Genomic DNA, 22145 nt, shown 5'->3' with positions numbered 1-22145 from the left:
GATGTCTAGAGTGCCAGGCTTGGAGCCAGGAAGACTCGTCTCCCCGAGTTCAAATCTGGCCTCAGATACTTCCTAGTTGTGTGACCCTGGGCAAGTCACTTAACCCTATTTGCTTTAGTTTTCTGATCTACAAAGTGAGCTAGAGAAAGAAATGGTAAACCACTCCAGGATCTTTGCCAAGAAAACTCCAACTGGGGTCACGAAGAATTAGACACAACTGAAATGACAGAACAATAACAAAAAATACATGCCTCATTCTGTACCCTGTGTCCATTCCCTCTCTGCCCGGAAGTTGGGTAGCATGCTTCATCATCTGTCTTTGGGAATAGTGATTGATCATTGCATTAATCAGCATTCTTAAGGTTTTTAGTGGGGCAGCTAGATGGTACAGTAAATAAAGTATGTGAAGATTCATCTTCATGAGTTCAAATCTGGCCTCAGACATTTACTAGCTGTGTGACCCTGGGCAAGTCACTTAACACTATATGCCTCAGTATCCTCATATCTATAAAATGAGTTGGAACAGGAAATGGCCAACCACTCTGGTATATTTGCCAAGAAATCCCCAAATGGTGTCCCAAAGAGTCTGAAATGACTGAACAACATAAAAAGGCTTTCCGGGTTGTTTGCATTTATAATGCTGTATAAATTGTTCTCTTGCTTCTGTTCAATTCAATCTGCATCAGTTCAAAAGAAGTTTCTCAGATATTCTCTGAAACCGTTCCCTTCATCCTCTCTCACAGCACACTAGTATTCCATTACATTCATATACCATAGCTTATTCAGTCATTTCCCAGTAGATGGTATGTTTAGTTTCAGGTCCTTGCTACAACAAAAAGAGCTGCTATAAATATTTTTGTACACATGGGCCTTTTCTGTCTTTCTTTGATCACTGAGGTATAGGCTTATGATGGATCAAAAGCTGTGTCTGAGATACATGAAGTAGAACCTCAGAACTATTTTAAGTTGCATTTCTTTAATTATTAGTGATGTAAAACATTTTTCATATGGGTATTAGTAGCTTGGATTTTTTTTTCCTTAGAAAGCTTGACTGTTCATATTTTTTGGCCATTTATCGATTGGGGAATGGTTCTTATTCCTATAGATTTATAGAGACACATAACTTGATGCAAAGATTTTTTCCCAGCTTTTTTTCTTCTAATTTTAGCTGCATTCATTTGTGTGTATGTATGTATGTTCAAAAAACATTCTTCTAATTTGATGTAATAAAAAGTGTTTGTTTTCTCCTCTGTGATCCTCTCTATCCCTTGCTTGGTCAGGAACTCTTCCCCTATCCATAGATCTGATAGGTAATTTCTTCCTTGCTCCTCTAATTTATTTATAAAGTCATATTTTATGTCGAAGTCATGTAGCAATTTGGACCTTATCTTGGTGTGTGGCACAAGACGTTGGTCTACAACTAGTTTCTACCAGATTGCTTCCTAGCTGTCACAGCAGTTTTTGTCAGACAATGAATGTGACCCTCATAGGGCAGGCCTAATCTGTTCCACTGATTGACTCATCTGTTTCCTAACCAGTACCAAATCATTCTGATGATTACTACTTTGTAATATAGTTTGAGATCCAGTATTGCTAAGCTCCCTACTTTCTCTTTTTTTCATTATTTCCCTTGAGATTCTTGACCTTTTATTCCTACAGATGAATTTTATTATTTTTTCAAGATACATTCCATACATATTTGCTAAATTTAATTGAATCCATGGAAAAAGACAAGGCTAAAAAAAAATTTAATCACCAGGTCACAGCTGGCTTCTAGAAGAGCTGTCCTGGCCATTAGAATGAAGGGATGTATCCTACTTCCTTTGTTTCTTTCATCTCCATCCTATACAATGTCAATAGTACAAGGACTGCCCTGCCTCTGGCTATAGGGGCTGTTGTTGCTCTGTCCTTCATTCTCAAAGAGGACCATGACATCAGAGAGGTGATGTCATGACATGCAAGTGAATTGGATTTAAGTGAGGGAGGGCTGTGCAAAGTCACGAGCCTCACTTTCTCCTCCCAAGCCATCTGGTTCCAGTGGTGAGATGTAGACCAGGGCAACTGGAGATGGCCCTGGATGCAGTGGGAGACCTTGGCCTTTTTAAGCTGAAGTCTTTAACTGGTCTCAATTTGAGGTAGCACCCATTCAGTGATGAAGGATAGGTAAGAAATGAGGCAGACAATGGCCTCTTTACCTAGTCAAAAAAAAATCAGCTGGGCTATGGGGACAGAAGGAAGAGAGAGAGAGAGAGAGAGAGAGAGAGAGAGAGAGAGAGAGAGAGAGAGAGAGAGAGAGAGAGAGAGAGAGAGAGAGAGAGAGAGAGAGAGAGAGAGAGAGAGAGAGAGAGAGAGAGAGAGAGAGAGAGGCCAAAGTGTAAAATATGCGACAGAGAAATTCAATTCAATGACAGGATTGCAGACTTGGGAGGGGAGGAGAACATTGGAGATAATCTAGTTCAACCCCCTCATTTTACAGATGAGAAAGTCAAGGCCCAGAGAGTTGAAAAGACTTCCCCAAGGCAACAAAGCTGAGATTTTAACCCAGGCCCTCTGCCTCCAGATTCAGTGCACTTTCCATTATACTGCATTGCCTCCTAATTCAGTAAAGCCAAGCTGCCTTTTGAAAGTACAGGGTAGTGTCCCAAGGGGAATTAAATTCAATAAACATTTATTAAACACTAACTATTGGCAAAGCCCAGTCTTAGAACTTCAAAGATAAGGAAGTCATCATCTCTACCCTCAAGGAGTTTACAATCCAGTAAGAGAGATAAGACCAGGCACAGTTAATACAAATGAGTATGTACCAAGTGAATAAGAGGAAACACAAGAGTCCTCTGAAAGCAATTGGGGCGGGGAATCATTTTCAGTTAGGGGGAATCAGTGAGGGCTTTATTGAATGAAGCTGGTGGCATTTGAATCGGACCTTAAAGAATGGGTGGAATGTTGGCAAGCAGAGAAGGGGGGTGGCGGGCAGTTAAAAGGAAGTGTCAAGTACTACAAGGAACAGGCTTAATATAAGTGGGGAGTTATGGGTCATGTTGGAGAGACAATGGGCAATCTGGCATACACAGAAAGGACCACAATGAAAAATAGAATATAAATAGCTAAGAGAAAGATATTCTCCTACTTTACGTAGTTGATTCATCTAAGGAGCAGAGTAGTGGATAGGGTACTGGGCTTTAAGTCAAGAAGAGCTGGGTTCAAATCCTGCCTCAGACAATTGCTAGCCATGTGACTCTGGGCAGGTCACTTAACCTTGTTGTGCTCCAGCTTCTTTATCTGTAAAATGAGAGTTCCTGACTTGATGGTCTTCTAAGGTCCCCCCTAGTTCTAAGTCTTTGATAAGCACTTATTAAGCATCTATTCTGTGCAAGACACTGTGATCAGGATACAGACAAAATGAAAAATGATGCCTGGCCTGATAGCTTTTTTTTTAATGCATCAAATAAATAGATTGTGCATTACATAAACATAACACATACATGCATGTGCATGCACACATACAAATATCTGAGCGTGTAATTATAATAACAAAGGCACATGTACCTTCTGAGGTCTGCCAGGGGACCATTGTGTAATTGTGATAATCCATTTGTATTTTTGATAGTCTATTTTGGGTACATGCAGAATAGGAAGGAATTGGATTAAGAGAAAACTTGGCATAATGGGAAATGTGTTAGACTCATATCATAAATCATTCAACTGTTCTTTGCCTCAGTTTTCTCATCGGTAAAGTTGAAATCATCATCACAATATCAGAACTAGAAGACACCTCATACATCATATAGTTGAACCCACTTATTTGACAGATGAGGAAACAGAGACCCAAGGAAATGATTTGCCCAAAATCTCTCATCTAGTCAGTAACAGAATTAGGACAAGAACATAGGTGGCCTTCTGATTCTCAACCTACTGCTTTTTCTACTATGTACCTTCATAGGAGATAAAGGGAGGGATGATCAATGTTTTACCTCTTCTCTAGGAACAAGCTTGGTTCTTATAATTAAACAGATTTCAGGTTTTTTTTAAAATATATTCTCTCTAATAACATCATTGTAGTCATTGAGTTTATTTTTTTTAATATGTCTATGCTCTCTCTCATTGTAGTCATTGCATTGCATTCCTGTTTTTTGATGTCTTTTTTTAATTTACATTGTTGTAGTCATATTGTTTTCTTACCTCATTCTGTATTGGTTCATGTAAGTCTTCTTGTGTTTCTCTGAATTCTTCACATCTGTTATTTTTTTTGGTGGTTAGCCATTCCCCATTTGATGGACTTCCATCAAGAAAAAATTTTATTAAGCACCTGTTATGTTGCTAGGCACTGGAATACAAAGGCAAAAAAGGAAACAGCTTTTACCATCAGGAAACTCACATTATACTGGAGCAAATATTGCCTTTATATTTATGCCAAACGTGAATGCCACATACTAGCCACATATGAATGAATTTATACTTGAAGATAGTTAAACATGGAAAAGCCAGATGGGAAGTAACAGGTATATTACTGACTGAATACTTTTCCCTTCCCTTCATCCAAAAGAAAATCAACCAGACAGAATGGGTGGGTTCTATCTATCAAGGAATCTTGTATGATTTTAATACATGAGTGGGAGACACCTTGTTAGAGATGAGCTTTTAATGTCTGCATCTTGCTCTAATGAATCAAATATTTTTTAAAATAGTAAACAATTAATTCCTTCTTCCTCTCTCCCCTTCCTCTCTTCCCCTGACCCACCAAAGAGCACAATTGAGGGCAGCCCTGACATATTTCTGTTGGTTTTGTTTTACAGGATAGGTTACCAGATCCCAATGTTCGCAGGATTCTGTATAATGTTTGTGTCCACCATCAGTAAGTACATGCTGTTTGTGTCCTGGATTGGAATGTTAAACATCAGAGGCTGGGCTGGAGTCAGGGATTCTATATTAGCAGGGACTTCAGAAATAGATGATGACTCCTTCTCCCAGTCTCTTTCTATCTCTCACTCATTGAGCTGTTAACTAGCATCAGATCATCCAGAGATGGTTTTAATTGGCCCTTATGCCATTGATAGCTGGCTTCATGCTGACTGACAGTTCAGCCAGTCAGTAACAGGGAACTCAGAAGAATAGAGGATACTGAAGGAATTCTATTCCCCAACAACTCACTGATTCTACAGAAGAGTTCCTGAGCAGCCAACTGTCAGAGCATATAAAATGTTGTTCCGATAAGCGTGCTAGGCTTAGGATCGGGAGACCTGAGTTCGTCCTAATCCCACTTCTGACACTTATTAACTGTGTGATCACGGTGAGTCATTTCACCTCTTTGAAATTGAGGATCCTTGTCCGTATGAAATTGGGGATCAGAAGACTCATACCTCCTGTCTCATAGGGTTGTCACGGGGAGGAAATGTGCTTTGCAAACACTAAGTAAATAGGAGTTAATATTATTAGAGCATGTATTACTGCTGTAGACATGTTAGTACAGCAGGGGATGCTACTGAAGCCTTAGGTTGCTGCTTGATGTCTTCCTCACCACCTTATAAGTAATCAGGGATAGGGTTTGAGGGGAAGGACTTTAGCTGATGCTCCAGTGTCCTCAGAGTCCCTTCTTGCTGTGCCATGCACCCCTCTGGCAGTCTGGTGAAGCCTAAGGACCTTTCCTCAGAGTGTATTTAATGCATAAAATAAAATAGGTAGGATTCCAAAGGAAAGCAATTATATTGAAATAGTTATCAAAATACTTTTTTAAAAAATTCATAGACTGCAGGTTAAAAACCTTTGTTCTACATAGACTTAGCAATTGCAGAAGAAAAATCAATACTTCTAAATGCAAGCAAATGACACAGTGTTATTATTAGCAGCAAGCATAACTCCATCACGTTCGTTCAGTATTTGGAGAAATTATCCCAGTTTAGAACATTTTAACGCCCACTGCAATGAGACTTGACTTGGTTTATTTTCTGTCTCCCCTCTGCTCTCGTGGCAGTGTTTGCTTTTTCTGGGAGTTACACATTACTCCTCATAGCAAGATCCTTGCAAGGCGTGGGTTCTTCTTGCTCTTCTGTAGCTGGTGAGTATGGAAACATCCACTCAATTCAGTGAACTACATACAATGTGTGTTCAGACTCTTCCTCCCACCCTCCCCCAGTGACCATCCTATCCCTACTTTCTGCTTACTTATTTAATTAGTGAGGAACAATCCAATTCATTGTGACATTAGATACAGGGTGTCCAAGGCCTACTCTGTCCGACATGGTGCCAGGAATGCCGCTCGATCTCAACTGTTTCTGAAAGGCCTCAGATCTTGTCTGATATCAGCAGATAGAGCTTAGAGGGTCCGGGATCAAAGATGTAAAGCTGGCAGGGGACTTGGTGCTGTGCTTGGCACATAGTAAACCCTTAATAAATTCTTGTTGACTTGCTTATTGACCTTGGAGATTATCTAGGCCAACCCCTTCATTTTACAGAAAGGTCACCCAGGTAGCAATTGACAGAGCCATGATTCAAATGCAGTTCCTCTGACTCTCAGTATGGCACCTTTCTATCTTATTCTATCTGAATGTACCAGATCAATACATCAACCAATCAGTCAACAAGCATTTATTAAGCAATTACTGCATACCAGGTACTTCACCAGGTGCTGGGGATGCAAAGAAAGGCAAAGACAATATACACAGATCATGTTGACTAAAGAGGAAAATAATTCCCCTTATTACATTGCATTGATTTTTGAAAATTTTTATTTAGGGATGGGTATGCTGGCCAGCGTTTACACGGATGATGAAGAAAGAGGCAATGCCATGGGAATTGCCTTGGGAGGACTTGCTTTGGGAGTGCTAGGTTGGTAAAACTAAAGTATTTAAACAACCTAGTGCAAAATGATTGCTTGACTGGACTGTATGGAACTGTTCCTTTCCTTCCTTCTTCCTCTGTTAATCATAGAGCTACCTTAATCAGTTTCACTAGAAGTATGATCCCTTCTGCCCAACCTCCCACCAGGGAGCAGTCAGTGGCTGGTTACACAATCCCTGAGTGCACAATTCCAGAACCAATGTGAAACCAAAGGCTGGATATATGTTGTTACTGCTGGATCTAGAGATGAGCTTCCCCACAAGAGCCAATGGATGCATGGAGGCTGAAGGACAGGAAATAAGGGGAAAGTGTTAGACTACAAAGTGGAGCTCAAGGAGAGAAATCCCTTTTCCCAGTTGATTGGGAAGTGGGCCTCCACTGGCATATAGAGAGAGGGCCCCCCAGGAAAATAAAGTATTGCTCCTTTAAGTCACAGCACATCCCTTTGAATCATTCCTTTACTGCTCAGCTCTGATGCTAGCAAGCTAACTCTAATTTCCTCATAAAGAGAAAGAGAATGAGATTTCCCCCTAACAAGAACTGAGTGGTGTGACCCAGAAGATGTAACTCATGCTGACAGTATAGTTCTTACCCCCCTTCCTTGACCCATCTGGAAGGGGTTTACTAGTATCTGGGGCGGGGGGAGTGATGAGGAGGGGTGTGTGTGTATGTCTGTGTGTCTGTGTGTCTGTGTGTGTCTATGTGTGTATGTGTGTGTGATCTTATCACTTGCTGGCTTCCATGAACGGGAGATTCAGGATTCCAATTTCTTTACCCTTCTCTCTTTTCCTTTGAGTTTAGAACCTTAAAAGGCATACCCTTGTCGATTTCTAAGTAAGTCATGTTCTCCTTCACATATCCCCTTGTGCTCATAGGAGATGCCTTTTCAAGTCCAAAGACCTAGTCCAATAACTGGGATACTGATTCTCTCTGACTGACCATCCCTTTCAGGGTTAGGCTTCAGAAGAATGTTCACAGTTTTCACCTTTGTCAATCTGATCCCCAGAAAAAAAAAATCAATTGCTAGGACACCTTAAACTTATAAAATGAATGAGGCCATTCTGTGGTCATCCTGGCTAAGTCACTCCATGGAGATTAGGAATCTTCCCTTTCTTCTTTCTCTATAGTGGGGCCACCCTTTGGAAGTGTGATGTACGAATTTGTGGGGAAGACTGCTCCTTTCCTGGTCCTGGCTGCCTTAACTCTGCTGGATGGAGGTTAGTAGAGACAACAGCAAGAGCTGGGCTGGGAATCCTCAAAGCTTACTTTCTGAAGATGCTCTTGGCCTTTTTTTTTTCTTTGCAGCTATTCAGCTGTTGGTTCTCCAGCCATCCAGAGTTCAACCAGAAGTAAGTAGGGCTACACTAGCATCTTCACCGACAAACTGGGAATGCACTTTCTTTTAACCCTGAGTTTTCTCTTTGGCAGAGTCAGAAAGGAACCTCACTAGTCACCCTGTTGAAGGATCCCTACATCTTAATCGCTGCAGGTAGTTAGTGTTTTCAGAATGATTCTTCTCCTTACCAAAGTGCATTTTACAAAAAAAAAAATTTGCATATATGCGTGCGTGAGTGTGTGTGTGTGTGTGGGTGTGATATCCAAAAAAGTGGCATTGTAGTCTGAGGGACATCTTTGGAGTCAGGAAGACCTGCTTTAAAGTCCTGCTGCTGACATAGAGATAGTGGCTGTGTGACTATGGCTAAATCACGTGATCTCTGAAGACACCCCCCCCCCCAAGCAGCTTTAAGACTCTAAGCTACTCATTGCAGATATGTATCCTCGGAGGGAGTTTCTGCATCAGGCCTTCCATTAGCTACATCTGTTTCCCTAACTGTATATGGAGAGACAGACAAGCAGAAAGGGAGACACAGAGACAGACAGTGGCAGAAAGAGAGCTAAAGGGACAGAAAGAGAGAGGGAAAATAAGAGAAATATGTATATGTATACTCCTATATATGCACACATGTGTGTATATATATTATATGCATTATGTACACATATATAAAAGCTTTAATAGTTTTAAACTGAACTAAGACTTTTGGAAAACCATATATATGTTGACAAGAGATACAAACAGAGCTAGAGATATAGGGAGAGGGAGAAAGGGAGAAAAAGATGAAGAGACAGCTACTGGTGTAATGCAGAGGTGGGGAACCTGCAGCCTCCAGGCCACGTATGGCCTTTTAGGTCCGTGGGTGCAGCCTTTTGACTGAGTCCAAGTTTTACAGAACAAGTCCTCTCATTAAAGAGATTTGTTCTGTGAAGTTTGGAACACACTGTAATGGATAAAGATCTAGACTAGGAATCAGGAAGACTTGGATTCAAATCTTGCCTCCAACACATAGTGGCTATGTGATCTTGAGCAAGTCATTTAACCTGACTCAGTTTACCAAGCAATCCCCTAAGACTGTAAATTGCAAAGCAGGTGTAAATTTGCCTTGGGAGATAGAATTTCTTCACTAGGAATTCCTAAATCCATGAAATCATGGATCTGGTCCAAAAAAAAAAGTGTATACGTACTTTATATGTATGCATGTATACATAAATAACCATGTGTCATAAAAATTTTCTACCCTAAATAGTCTCTGAAGTTCAGGCCAGATTATTTGTTTTCTGACTAAGGTAGCCCACAAATGTGTAACTGGAGCTATTCAAAGGCACATGAGGGTTTCAGACACATACATACACAAGCATATTCTGTTGAATATGGAATATAATACCTGTATGCCAAAGGCATTGCTGTCTATCCCTGGAACTCTCGGGAAATGAGCAGTCAGTCTAACTGCAAACATCTTAGCCAGTCAGCCTAATTTATCTTGGCATATTTGAACCATGGCATACAACAGTCCCTGAAAGTGCTGAATGGTATGGTGAGATGAGTGATTTTCTAAAAGAGATAAAATACCTGAGGAACAACAGAAAGGCCAACCTTTTTGTTTGTTTGTTTTTAAGGTAGTTACTGGTTAAATTAGGTTGATCTCTTATATCTCTGAAACAAGAAGACTAAGAAAAAAACCCAACCCTTGGGGACTTTATGACTCCTGCAAATAGTAATGGGTTAAGTAGTTTTTCACCAAAGATCTTTCCTGCTCATATTTTCTAGTGGCTGAAAGTTGGCTTCTCTCTGTTGATACCAGGTATGACAAAAAAAAAAAAGGTTGATTATCTTACATAGGAAGAAGTGGGGCCAGCAGCTAGAAATTATAGGGAGACCAATTTAGGCTAATTATAAGAAAAAAAACTTACTGATAATTAGAGCTGTTAAAAAATGAAATGATTGCCTTAAGTGGTAGTGAAGGACTTCATGGAAGGATCTTCATGGAAGGACTTCAGATTGTGCTAAGTGATCACATATCGAAGATACAGAGAGAATTCATGCTTTAGGTAAGGACTGAACTAGATATCCAATGTAATCTCTCCTACTGGATCACTATCCTGTAGCCAAGAGGAGATACAAAAGCTTTGCCCCAAGCAGCCTGGTTGTCTTCCCTGAGGTCAACCTTGAAGCACTGTCCAGTTTCTCAGTAGCCTTTCCTGGATCTGCTATTCATAAATTAGTCCAAATCCTTTTCAAATTTATTTAGCTCTCCCGTCATTACCACTTTGTGTGGGTAAAGAGTTCCATAAATTAATTACCAGCTATATGAAGTAAGGCTTTGCTTTTATGATGATTTTCATGGACAAAGGCTAATTACAATGATTATTCTCTGGGATAATCAGCAGCTAGAATACTTCTTCTTTATTTGTCCACAGACATATTCTGGGAATGTTAGGGAAGTTTCCTGGCCCTTGATTTTTCCATCTGTGAAACAGGGCTATGGAATATTTGCATTTCTCACAGGAGTCAGACAGGCAGTGAAGACGGCAGCTCAATGCTCTATGTAACATGGAAAATCCTTGCTAGGCACAGTGAACATGACTGAGGTTGGACAACAGACTGAGAGCAGAATTCCAGGGAGAAAGGGGGTATCTGGAGCAGCTGCTGGGGAAGCTTTTACCTTTCTGCTTTTGCCCCTTTCTTCCAGCCACAGAAAGAAAGAAAGAAAAAAGCACTAAATGTCAAACTATTGACAGCTCCAGGTGCTACAGCTTCCATGCGGTCAAGAGAAGGGAGATACATTTGTATTTTATATTTGAGCATTGTTTGTACAGATGGCCTTTAAATGTCATGAGAATGACAAAATCCTTTGCTTTCTTCATTATGTAAATACTGTAATCTTTACTGCCCTGGTTCTATGAGGGCTGAAGTCTAGTCAACAGAGGGTGGATGGTAGTGCTAACTGATGCAATCAATATTCTTTGCCCCTCTAATTGGGTTCAAAGAATAGTACAGGAAGCTCCTATTTGTTCCAAATGATTAGCGAATGAATGGGGTGTTCTGGTTAATTGAATATTTTGATTCCCTGAGGGTTACCATAGGGACTTAATAGATTCATCTTTTTTCAAAGAATTAGAAGCACTTACTAAGATTATTTTTATTTATTATTATTTTATTATTCTGTGTTTGCCCAACAATCTCCCAGAGGGGCTCTACCCAAAACACTGGCACTTTTCCCTCTGTTCTTTGAACATCTTAAAGGCACCAGTACAGTAGGTGGGCTGTCAATCTGACGTCTTTCCTTCCATTAGATTGTAAGTTTCTTGAAGGCAGAGACTGTCTTTTGCTTCTTTTTGTATCCCCATTGTTCAGTATACTGACTGGCACATAGTTGGTGCTTAATAAATGTTTATCAATTGATTGCTTGAGTCTTCCTCCATAACTAGCAGAGAGGATTGATCTGCATTGTACTGATAAAAAAAAAGTATACTCTGGATATTGCTTTAAAGAAAAAAAAAAGAAGAATTCTTGGAATCATCTTAGGGGAAGGATGGGAATTGGGATGTCATTGGCAAAGAGAACTCCCAAGTGAGGAAACTCCCTCTACCAATGCACATTATCATCTTCTCTGCAACCTCAAGTCTTAGAGAGTTGTCTAGACATAGAAGGCTCTGTGACTTACCCAGGGTCACACAGCCAGTATGGGACAGTGGCATATTTGGAACCCATGTCTTCTGGACTCTGAGGCCAGCTTTCTATCCATTATGCTGTTCTGGCTCTCTGACAACATATTACTTTTCTCTTTCTCAGAATGGTATAGGAAAAAAGGAATTTAAGCGGATGGGTCTGACGCTGGATGAAGACAGTTACAGCTATTCAGAAAGACTGGACCTTTCAAGGCTCAGCTTACATGCCACCTCAATTCAGTTCAACAAATATTTATGAAGCACCTACTGTGCACACTGTTAGTTGTGGAGGTATCCAAATATATATCAAATAGCCCCTGCTCTCAAGAACCTTATCATCTAGTGAGGAAAAAGACATGTACGTGAATAATTGTGATGCAAAGCACCATAGGATAAGTGCAAAGGGAAAATTTGGGCAAAGGGCTATGAAAATTTGAGGAGGTAAAGATCACTTCCAGCTTGGGGGGGGAGGGTGTGGAAAAGGTGGGTGCCAGGAAAGGAAAGCTTCATAGGGAAAAACATCTGAGTCTCAAAGGAAGAATCTCCAACAGACAGAAATTAGTAGATTGTCTAAAGGCACAAAAAAAGGCAAACCAAGATGAGAGATGACTGAGAGTAGCATATTTGGGTGGAACCATGAAGAAAGTCAGTTGGAGCCAGATGGTGGAAGGCCTTGAATGCCAGGATCAGAAGGTTATGCCCAAGGGGAATCACTGAAGGTTCTTAAGTATCAGGATGGTGCATTAGGAAGATTACATGGGGCAATAATGTATAAGTAGATAGACTAAGAACAAGAAGTGATGTTTTTTTTATCTGATCACACACGTGTATTTTACATACTGCGCATGTGTATTTTTCATGTATTTTATGTGTATTTTACATACTGATAACATCCATTTGAACAATAATTATGTGTCCCTGTCTTATCACACATATTAGACTGGAAGCTCCTTGGAGGTATTAACTCTCTTACCTTTTTCTATCTTCCCAGCACAGTAACAGGTACTTAGTAAAAGTGTATTAAATGAAGAGGCAAAGGAGAGTTAAGTAGAGATCCCAGAGCCCAAATGAAAGCAAACTCTCTTCTTTATTAAAGGGTCGATCTGCTTTGCAAACATGGCTATTGCAATGCTTGAACCGGCATTACCAATCTGGATGATGGAGACCATGTGTTCTAGAAAATGGCAGCTGGGTAATGTACTAGAGTTGGCTTTTCCATTACTAGAGTTTTATAATGGGTTCTTTCCTTTAGGGTAGTCATGCAGAGTTCCTCATGTGAAAATGACAAGCTGATTGCTTTTATTTGTTACCCTAGGAAGTAAAGGCTTTTTTAGGCAATGAGGTTTGTGGTATCAACCTATTTAGCTACTCCCTCTGCTCAATCTAGATCTTGTCTGGACGAGCTAGATTTGAACTAGCTCACACAACAATGGTTAAGTCAACATTTTCTCTATACTTCCGGAGTTACCTGAAAAGGTAGCCTCTGCTTAAAGACCTCCAAGGCCATAATGGAGCCCAGGGGTTGGTGAGAAAGGAGCAGTAGTTAGAACTTCTTAAGACAGCCCATTGCATTTTTGAAAGTCAGAAGATCTGGGTTTAAAACCCAATTCTGCCACCTATTAGCAGTGCAATCTTTGGCCAATCATTCGAACTCGTGGGAACTTCCATTTCCTCATCTGTAAAATAAGGGGTAGCTAGGTGATACAGTGGATACAACGCTGGGCCTGAAATCAGGAAGACCTGAGTTCAATCAGGTGGGTACTAGCTGTGTGACCCTGGGCAAATCGTTTAACTCAGTTTGCTTCAGTTTCCTCATCTGTAAAATGGGCTGGGGAAGGAAATGGCAAACCATTCCAGTACCTTTGCCAAGAAAACCCCAAATGGGGTCATGAAGAGTTAAATACCACTGAACAACAACAACAAAAATAAATAAAGGGGTTGGATTAGATTAACTCGAGAGTCCCCTTTGGATTCAAATTTCTCTGATATGCATGACAGGCTTCCTGCTATAATAGGAAGAACACTGGATCAAAAGGCTAGAAGAGTCCAGGGTTCTTGAGGCTATGTGACCTTAGGCAAGTGGCTTAAATTCACAGAGCCTCAGTTTCCTCATGTGTGAAATGGGACTAATAATTCTCACCCTTCCCAACTCACAGGGTTGTTCTGAAGATCAAATGAGATCATGTCTGTAAAGCAGTTTTGCAATTTAAACAGTGGTCTTCAGGATTTCAATCCAAAGAAATATAGCTCCTTGTGCAAAGTGGACCAAGATCACTTCTAACCTTTCTATGGTCTGCTTTGGCAAACAACTGTAGCCTATAGACTACTTCTCAGAGAAATGTTTTATTGCCTACATTCATAATTGAAGAAAATGCTAATTTCAGGTAAGAGATTGGTGAAAATAAAGATGTAATATTTTTCCTGCCCAAATTCACAGACCCCCTGAAATCTTTCCACAAACCCTTGCGAAGGGGGTCAATAGACTTCTGTAGAAGACATTTAGTATTTGAGTGAATATTGAATGGATGAAAGGAATGACCCCACTGGTAATGCTTTCAGGAATTCTAGAAGGCCAGTAGGTGAGGTATTTTGTGGGAAAGGAGGGTGTTTTACTGTCTCACACATCACGCTTCCTCTAAAATTGGATCAGCCTTGTTCATTAGGTCCATTGTAAGTATTCATAAACTAAGTCAGTTTTGTGGGTTTCAGTAGGTCTGCAAAAGAAGACTGTGAAAAAGTGGGCTATGGTCCAAGTAGATAAGCCTCTGTATACAGACTACAAGCTATAGTAGACTTGCCTTAAAAGCCTTCCTGGGTTGAAATGGCTTGCGGATATTTCTGATGACTCCACTTAAATGATTTAATAATCTCACTAATTGAATGTATCCCAACCAGCTGTTGGCTACTCAGGCAGGCTTGCTTTCCCCAGCTCCATGCTATGACTTGGGGGCTTTCAATAAATTAGGTATTAAAGTCCCCAGGGAAAAAAAAAAGGAAGGGTGGTGGTGGTCTGGTTTAGACATCAGGCAGGCAGGTGGGCTACTTGGATTTATCAAGAACAGGATCATGTTGGAAACTTAATAGATAGCCAGATGTAAATATATGAGGCAAGGAGAAGAAATGACCTATGCATAGGTGAGAAATGTCTGCAAAATGCCACGTAGGCAGGGCCAGAGTCCCCAGTAGGAAATAAATCCAATAAATCTACTTTTTTCATTTATTATCTACAGGGCTTTGGGAATTGCCTTGATTCATTCATTTCAGTTTCTGTAAGACTTGAACTCTGCTATTCTATTCAGCTCAGTCCTCACCATGATAAACCTCCTGTTAAATGATTCTGCTCTTCAGTTCTATTAAAATCAGCAAACACATATATGCCTAGCATTGTGCTTGGAATTGGGGGGATGTAAAGATTTTATATCTTAAACTGGAAGAAACCTTAACTAGTGCAACTACCTCATTTTACAGATGAGGAAACTGAGGCACAGGGAGAGTGACTTAGCAAAACTGGTAGTAAATGTAAGACACAGGATTCAAACATAGGACTTCCTAACACTAAATCCAACATATTGAGTTCCATATGGTTTTCATCATTTTAAGACACTGCTCATATGACATAGATGCTAATGATTTGCCTCATAATCAGATCAATACAATACTATGAATAACAGCATCTCATTTGATCCTAATAACTTCTCTGAAAATACTTTAATCCCCACCTCCAATTTTGAGGGGGGTGGGGTTGAGATCATCAGTGTATTGAGCTCTTGGTGAGCAATTTCTGCTACCAATGCAGACCAGCTCTTTCGTCTGCAATTTGTAGTCTGGGAGCTGCCCAGGGCACTAAGAGATTCAGCTGCTTTAAGCAGATTGACAGAGTCAGGCAGTGTCAGAGAACCTGGGTCTTCTTGATGCAGAGGCCAGCTCTGTCTCTACCCACCGCAATGCACTGCCTCTCAGCCTCATTTTGCAAATGAGGAACAGCTGAAGTGATTCGTCCACATCTACAGTATAATAAGCAAAAGAAAAGAGGCTTGGATCTAGGTTTTCTAAGTCTAGTTTCCTTCCTAATATACCACACTGCCCTTCATATATTAACTTGGCCATCGCATCTTGTTAGATATGTGGAAAATAATTCTCAAAGCATGAAATTAACATTTCATGTTTTGGCTCTGTAGAGCTCCCACGTCTTGTACGATGATGTTTAAAAAATGTAACTTAATGGACTGAACCCCTTGGTCTCACCATGTCAGAATGGCCGGTGGCTTCCTTGGGGTACTCACTAGTGAATGACTACAATTATTTATTTATTTATTTATTCACTCATTTATTTTAATTATTTATTTATTTTTGGAATCTAGTAGAACAAAAGCTCCTTGAGGACAGGGAGTTGTTAATTTTTGTCTTTTTATTCCTCATGCCCAATACAATGTAGACACATACTAAATGCTCAAGAATGATTTGTTGAATTAACCTGAAGGAAAAGGCAGACTTATTCATTTGTGTGTGTGCTTTTCAAAGTACTAGCGAGGGAAGGCAAAGATCTGATTTTGGTTAGGGTGTCTGGAACTGTAGGTTATGTAGCTTCTTGCTTAGTTTTTATTGCCTTTGGAATGATTCGTAGTCAAATCTTATACTTGGGCTGGTGGGGCACAGAAATCATTATCAGGATGGAGTATAGAGTGATCCCATCTTTAAGGAAACATCCTCAGAGGCAGAGGTGGGCAGACATCAATGCCCATGGGCAAATTCATTGGAAGGAAACCAGGGTTGGACTTGACTAATGCAGAGTTTTCAATGAAGCCTTTGAAGCCCTCACCAGTCAAAATTTGTGACTCCAGGGCAGGATAATTAATGTCTTCTCTCCTAGCAGATCATTATCCTGAAGTTTTCCAAATGACACTTCGATTCCCATTAATATTTCTGTAGCTAACATACAGAGCTAGACATTCTGCAGCGATCTCTCAGATCTCGATAATTTGGAGCTGCCCATTTTGACCTTGTGTGTAAAACTTACCACCTTTAGCAGACCTAAATATAAAAATTTCACAGAGAGATTTTGCAGTTGATAGTGAAATAAATGTCTTTCATTTCTATAGCATCACAAGGGTTTTGTATTTGATGGATAAATGGTGTGGGGCCCAGGCTAGACATGTAACAGACCGGATATTAGATGCTTGGGTGCAGGGCTACAGGGCTTCATGTGATATGCTCTAATCAAAACAGCTGTGCTACATTTATTAGTTTTTCTAACATTTGACTGAAATCAGTACTGATAAGGTGTCCCTTTCATAAATTTTCAGGCGTTGCTTTCCTACCAGCTAGTATCTCTTATCTTATTGGAACCAATATTTTTGGAATACTTGCACACAAAATGGGAAGGTAAGATTAATTTAAAAAAAACAAAACAAAACCCATTCTACTTATAAAGGAGTTCCTTAAATTTTTTTTTCAAGTATTTCTAACTGATCCCCAAATGTAAAGATTTCCCAGTCAAAATCCTTTTAGAAATCTCAAATGAAAGCTTTGAAAAAACAGACAGAATACAATCTACTCTCATTGATCTCTGGGGGCTTTTTTCTTTGACAGGTGGCTTTGTGCTCTCTTGGGGATGATCATTGTTGGAATCAGCATTTTATGTGTGAGTATGATATGACATCTTTAAAATGAAAACTCAGTTCTGTGACTAAGCTATAAAGCATTCAGCTTTGGCCAAATATTACCAATTCTCACCAAACATTTTTGCTTCATGCTACATATTTAAAAGTCAGTTTTTCTTTAGAAATTTTATCAACATTTTTATTTTCGTGGACTTAGTTATTATCTCTGTGCAGATGACACCCAGAAAACCTACCCTACCTAGTTCCTCACCAACTGTATCTGTATCACCAAATGCCTATTGGACATTTCAAACCGGATGTCTTACAGGCTCCTCAAACTCAATACGTTCAAAAAAGAACTATTCATCTCTTCTTTCAAACTCACTCGTCTTCTGAACTTTCCTAATTCCCGTGGAATTTATTGTTCAGTTGTTTTTCAATTGTATCCAACTCTCTGTGACCCCATTTGGGGTTTTCTTTGCAAAGTACTGGAGAGGTTTGCCATTTCCTTCTCCAGGTCATTTTAGAGGTGAGGCAACTGAGGCAAGCAGGGTTAAGTGACTTGCCCAGGGTCATACAGCTAATGAGTGTTTGAGGCCAAATTGGAACTTAGGAAGAGGAGTCTCCCTGGCTCCAGGTCCAGTGTTCTATCCACTGCACTATCTGGCTGGGCTACCTAGTATTTCTGTTGAAAAGTGCTGCCATTTTTCTAATCTCCCAGGTCTGTAATCTTGGTGTTATCTTTGACTCCTTCTTCTCCCTCACCTTCCCACATATAATTGATTGCCAATCTTGTCAGTTGTATCGCCTACACCTCTAGCATGTGGCTCCTACTCAGTACTGTACTTACAGCACCAACAACTTGGTTCAGGCTCTCCAATCCTGGACTACTGTCAATCTTCTCATCGGTTTCACTGCTATAAGTCTCTCTCTTTTCCAATCTATCCTCTGCACAGCTGCCAAAATTCTTTTCCTCAAGCACAGATCCGATTGTGTAAACTCTAGTAGCTCCTTATTGCTTTGAATATCTATTTGGCATTTAAAGGCCTTCACACCTAATCCCATCCTACCTTGCCAGCCTTGGTATACATTACTCCCCTCAATACACTCTGTGATGCAGCCAATTTCCCATCTCCATACCTTTGTTCCAACAGTACCCTATGCATGGAACACACCTTTTCTTCACTTCTGTCTTTTAGAATCCCTTGTTTTCTTCAACACTCAGCTCAAGCACTTCCTTCTACATGAAAACGTTCCTGACTCTACCATCACCCTGGCTGCTAGTGCCCTTCCTCCCAAAACTACTCTATTGATTTTAGAAGCCTAATGCCTGTGTTGCCATGGAGATGAAAGACATAATATTCTGTATTATCACACAGATAATCATACTGATGACCTTAATAGGATATAAGTTCCTTCAGGTCAGGGACTGCTCTTGTTCCAGTGGCCAGTACTTTGTAGATGTTTAATAAATGTGTATTGATTTATTACTGAATTTTTGTAATAAAAATGACAATGAATGATACTTTTTATGACAAAATAGGAGGAAATACTGAGCTAATCCTCCCTTTCTAGGATAAAATAATTACTGCTATTACTAACACAGAGTTTGATCACCCTTGTTGGAAAACTAACTAGAATTAAGTTGTCTTTTTAACCTTGCTTTCTATGTTTAAGGAGCCGAAAAGTGTGTCTTATTTATATAACCCTTTCTAGCTCTCAAATGCTGTGATTAGGGATTTGATAACTGTGTGACCTTGGGCAAATAATTTCACTTCCATAGTCCTCAGTTTACTCACCTGTAAAATGAGGAGGGTAGGGGCAGCTAGGTGGTGCAGTGGATAGAGCACCGGCCATGGATTCAGGAGAACCTGAGTTCAAATCCGGCCTCAGACACATAACATTTAGTAGCTGTGTGACCCTGGGCAAGTCACTTAACCCCATTGGCTAGCCAAAAAAAAATGAGGAGGATAATCTAGATGATTGCTAATGTTCTATTATGATTCAGATTCTTATTATCCTTCCCAATTACTTGTAAGCAAATAAGCACATCAGGTTTCAAAAGAAATGTTAATGCCTCCCTAAAATAAGCCTAATAGTATAGAATGAAATAGCATGATTTAAAAAAAATATGTAACCAATTTTTTTTTTGAGGTACCATTTGCAAAAAACATTTATGGACTGATCGCACCAAATTTTGGAGTTGGTTTCGCAATTGGTAAGTCATATAAGCTTTCTGCAGAAATATAACATTTATTGGTTACCTGTGCTTGAAAATATTTGTTCTCATTCTGATAGTAGCCTAAAACATTCTAGAAGCTTAAGATTAGACGGGCAGTAGCTTAAGGCTCAAATATAATGTGCAGTTTACCCATATGAAAGGGACCTACTTCCAGATTTTAGTCATTTTCTTTATGAAAACCATTTTTTTGCAAAAGGATGATATTTACAGAAGGCAAACTGACACTCTGCTGTTGACTCTGGGTAAACAGGGTAATATCTTCCACAGAGCACATCTGTACACTCTATATCTGTGAACAAGCTTGCTTATATGAGTCCCAGTATCAAATTCAAGAGCGTGTTTCATGGCAAGATTTAGAACTAAAATTACACATTGACTCAGAAAGGGCCTCAGTTGATGAGTATTTTTGTGGCCAAAGGCATCCAATATTGTAGCATTAGCATTACAGAAAGTAAGATTAGGGAGTTCCTGCCACTGAATTTGGAAGAATATAATACTCTATGGATATAATCACACAGAACATTTATGATAAATGTAACTGTGCTGAAATAAGTACTGGGACAAGAGCAGAAATGAAAGATTTGGGCTATACTGTAGTTTCATTTTCTATAGAAGTGACACGAAAATTCATTACTACCAAGGTGGCATCAATTATATACTCTAAAGTTGAGGCGACCCCTTCCAGAGCTGAGACCAGGCAAGCAGGGCATGCGCACAAAGTGAGGCTCAGAAATGGAGGAAACTGAGGAGAACACAGATAACTTGGGGGCTTAACAAGAGCTCAGAAATAAGAGATCCATGGGAACCAATAAGAGATATAGGGAAAGATAGAACAAATCAAAGAAAAGGCAAAGAGAATGATAATGATAATAGTAACGGAACACTTACATAGGGTTTTAGACTCTCCAAAGTACTGCTACAAACATTATTCTCACTTGATCCTTACTAAAACATTTCAGAGTATATAGTATTATCAAACCAATTTTACAGGTCAAAAGAAATAGGACCACAAAGATGTGACTTGCCGAAGGTCATGCAACTGACAAATGATAGAAATGAGACTCAAGCCCAAGACTTCTGCTCCCTAGAATCTAGTGTTCTCCCTACTCCACCACCACCCTCAACACCTTTTTTGTGCCTCAAAAACCAATCAGAATAATTTCCCAATATATTTCTCAACACACTGAAAGCTCTCTTTACAATGAAAAAAAAAGTCACCCTAATGAATTAACTGTGTCTTATAGCATATATGCCTCATTAGCCTCTGTAGTCCTCTGCCAAGAGGACAGAGGCTGCTTCCTCTTTTCCCTGGCACCTGAGTTGGTCATCGTAAGTAATTGGCTTCCTTGTACTCCTGTACCACACCTCTGTTGATAGGAGCGTATCAGCCACTGCAGATGGATGTTTAGTAACAATGTAGGGTGACTCTCATATTCTGTTGTAATTATGTGGCTTTTGTTATTTTCTTGGTTCTACCTTCTTCCCTCTCTCTGCATCAGTTCATCCAAAATTTTCATGTAATAAGCTCCTGTGAATTCCTAACATTGATAATTTTTATGGAACCATCATATTGAGCTAGTGTGGCAGAGTAGAAAGGTTACTGGACTTGAGATAAACAGTATTTGAATTCAAATCCTGGCTTTGCCACTTAACTCTTACCCATAGGCCCTTTGGCAAGTTATATCACCTTTCTTTTGATATCCTAAGTCCCTTCCATTTCTACATACGTGATCCTTTTCCACTACATTCACAAGCCATAATGTGGTCTGTGATTCCCAATTAATAGACATCTGTTTTATTTCCAGGGTTATTGTTGGCAGAGAGGGGAAGAGTGGGGAGTGGTGTTAACACTAAAAGTACAGCTCTGAATATTTGTTATATATACGATCTTTCTCTCATTGACCTCCTTGAGGTATATGCCCAATGGTGGGTTGTAAAGGTCAAAGGACTATGAACAGCGTTCTTTCCAATGATAGCTAGGTCCACTAATAACAAAGAAAGGACAGCCATGCCTGAAGCAGCTTGTAGCTTCAGCATTAGTGACTCTTATTACTCTTGCCTCAGGAGAGTACAGCCCTAGCAAACCTGGCCTGAAAACCTATTTTAGTATTAATTTTTTTAAAAGTTGGCTTAGGTAGTGATTCCTGAGCTAAAAGAAGGCATTCCTTTACAAGAGGAAGTTCCCTGTTGGCCACTCACATATGTTGAAATAAATACGCATTTATTAAGTACCTACTATGAGCCAGACACTGTGCTAAGTGCTTTACAAATATAGTCTCATTTGATCCTTACAACCACCCTAGAAGGTAGGTTGCTGTTATCACCATTTCATAGATGATGAAACTGTGACAGAGGTCAAGGTAGCTGCCCAGGGACACAGCTAGTGTGTGTCTGAAGTCAAATTCGAGCACAGGTCTTCCAAGCTCCAGGCCCAGGGCTCTGTCTACTGTACCACTTAGCTGCCT

At 39.9% G+C, this 22145-nt stretch overlaps 1 protein-coding gene across 1 annotated transcript in view; it reads left to right on the top strand.

Annotated features, from left to right (window-relative positions):
• Positions 1-22145, top strand: part of SLC18A2 (solute carrier family 18 member A2) — a 45738-nt gene that overhangs the window by 17561 nt on the left and 6032 nt on the right. Inside the window, exons 4-13 of the mRNA XM_020988175.2 lie at positions 4794-4852; positions 5969-6052; positions 6730-6822; positions 7962-8051; positions 8140-8183; positions 8263-8323; positions 12935-13030; positions 17142-17220; positions 17428-17479; positions 19593-19656. Coding sequence (XP_020843834.1) covers positions 4794-4852; positions 5969-6052; positions 6730-6822; positions 7962-8051; positions 8140-8183; positions 8263-8323; positions 12935-13030; positions 17142-17220; positions 17428-17479; positions 19593-19656 — 722 coding nt within the window. The remainder of the gene's footprint in view (positions 1-4793; positions 4853-5968; positions 6053-6729; positions 6823-7961; positions 8052-8139; positions 8184-8262; positions 8324-12934; positions 13031-17141; positions 17221-17427; positions 17480-19592; positions 19657-22145) is intronic.

The sequence above is a fragment of the Phascolarctos cinereus genome, unplaced genomic scaffold (assembly GCF_003287225.1).
Source record: "Phascolarctos cinereus isolate Bilbo 61053 unplaced genomic scaffold, phaCin_HiC Scaffold_3;HRSCAF=262, whole genome shotgun sequence".
In the NCBI taxonomy this organism is placed as follows: Eukaryota; Metazoa; Chordata; class Mammalia; order Diprotodontia; family Phascolarctidae; genus Phascolarctos; species Phascolarctos cinereus.
This window is presented reverse-complemented; position numbering and strand designations above follow the sequence as displayed.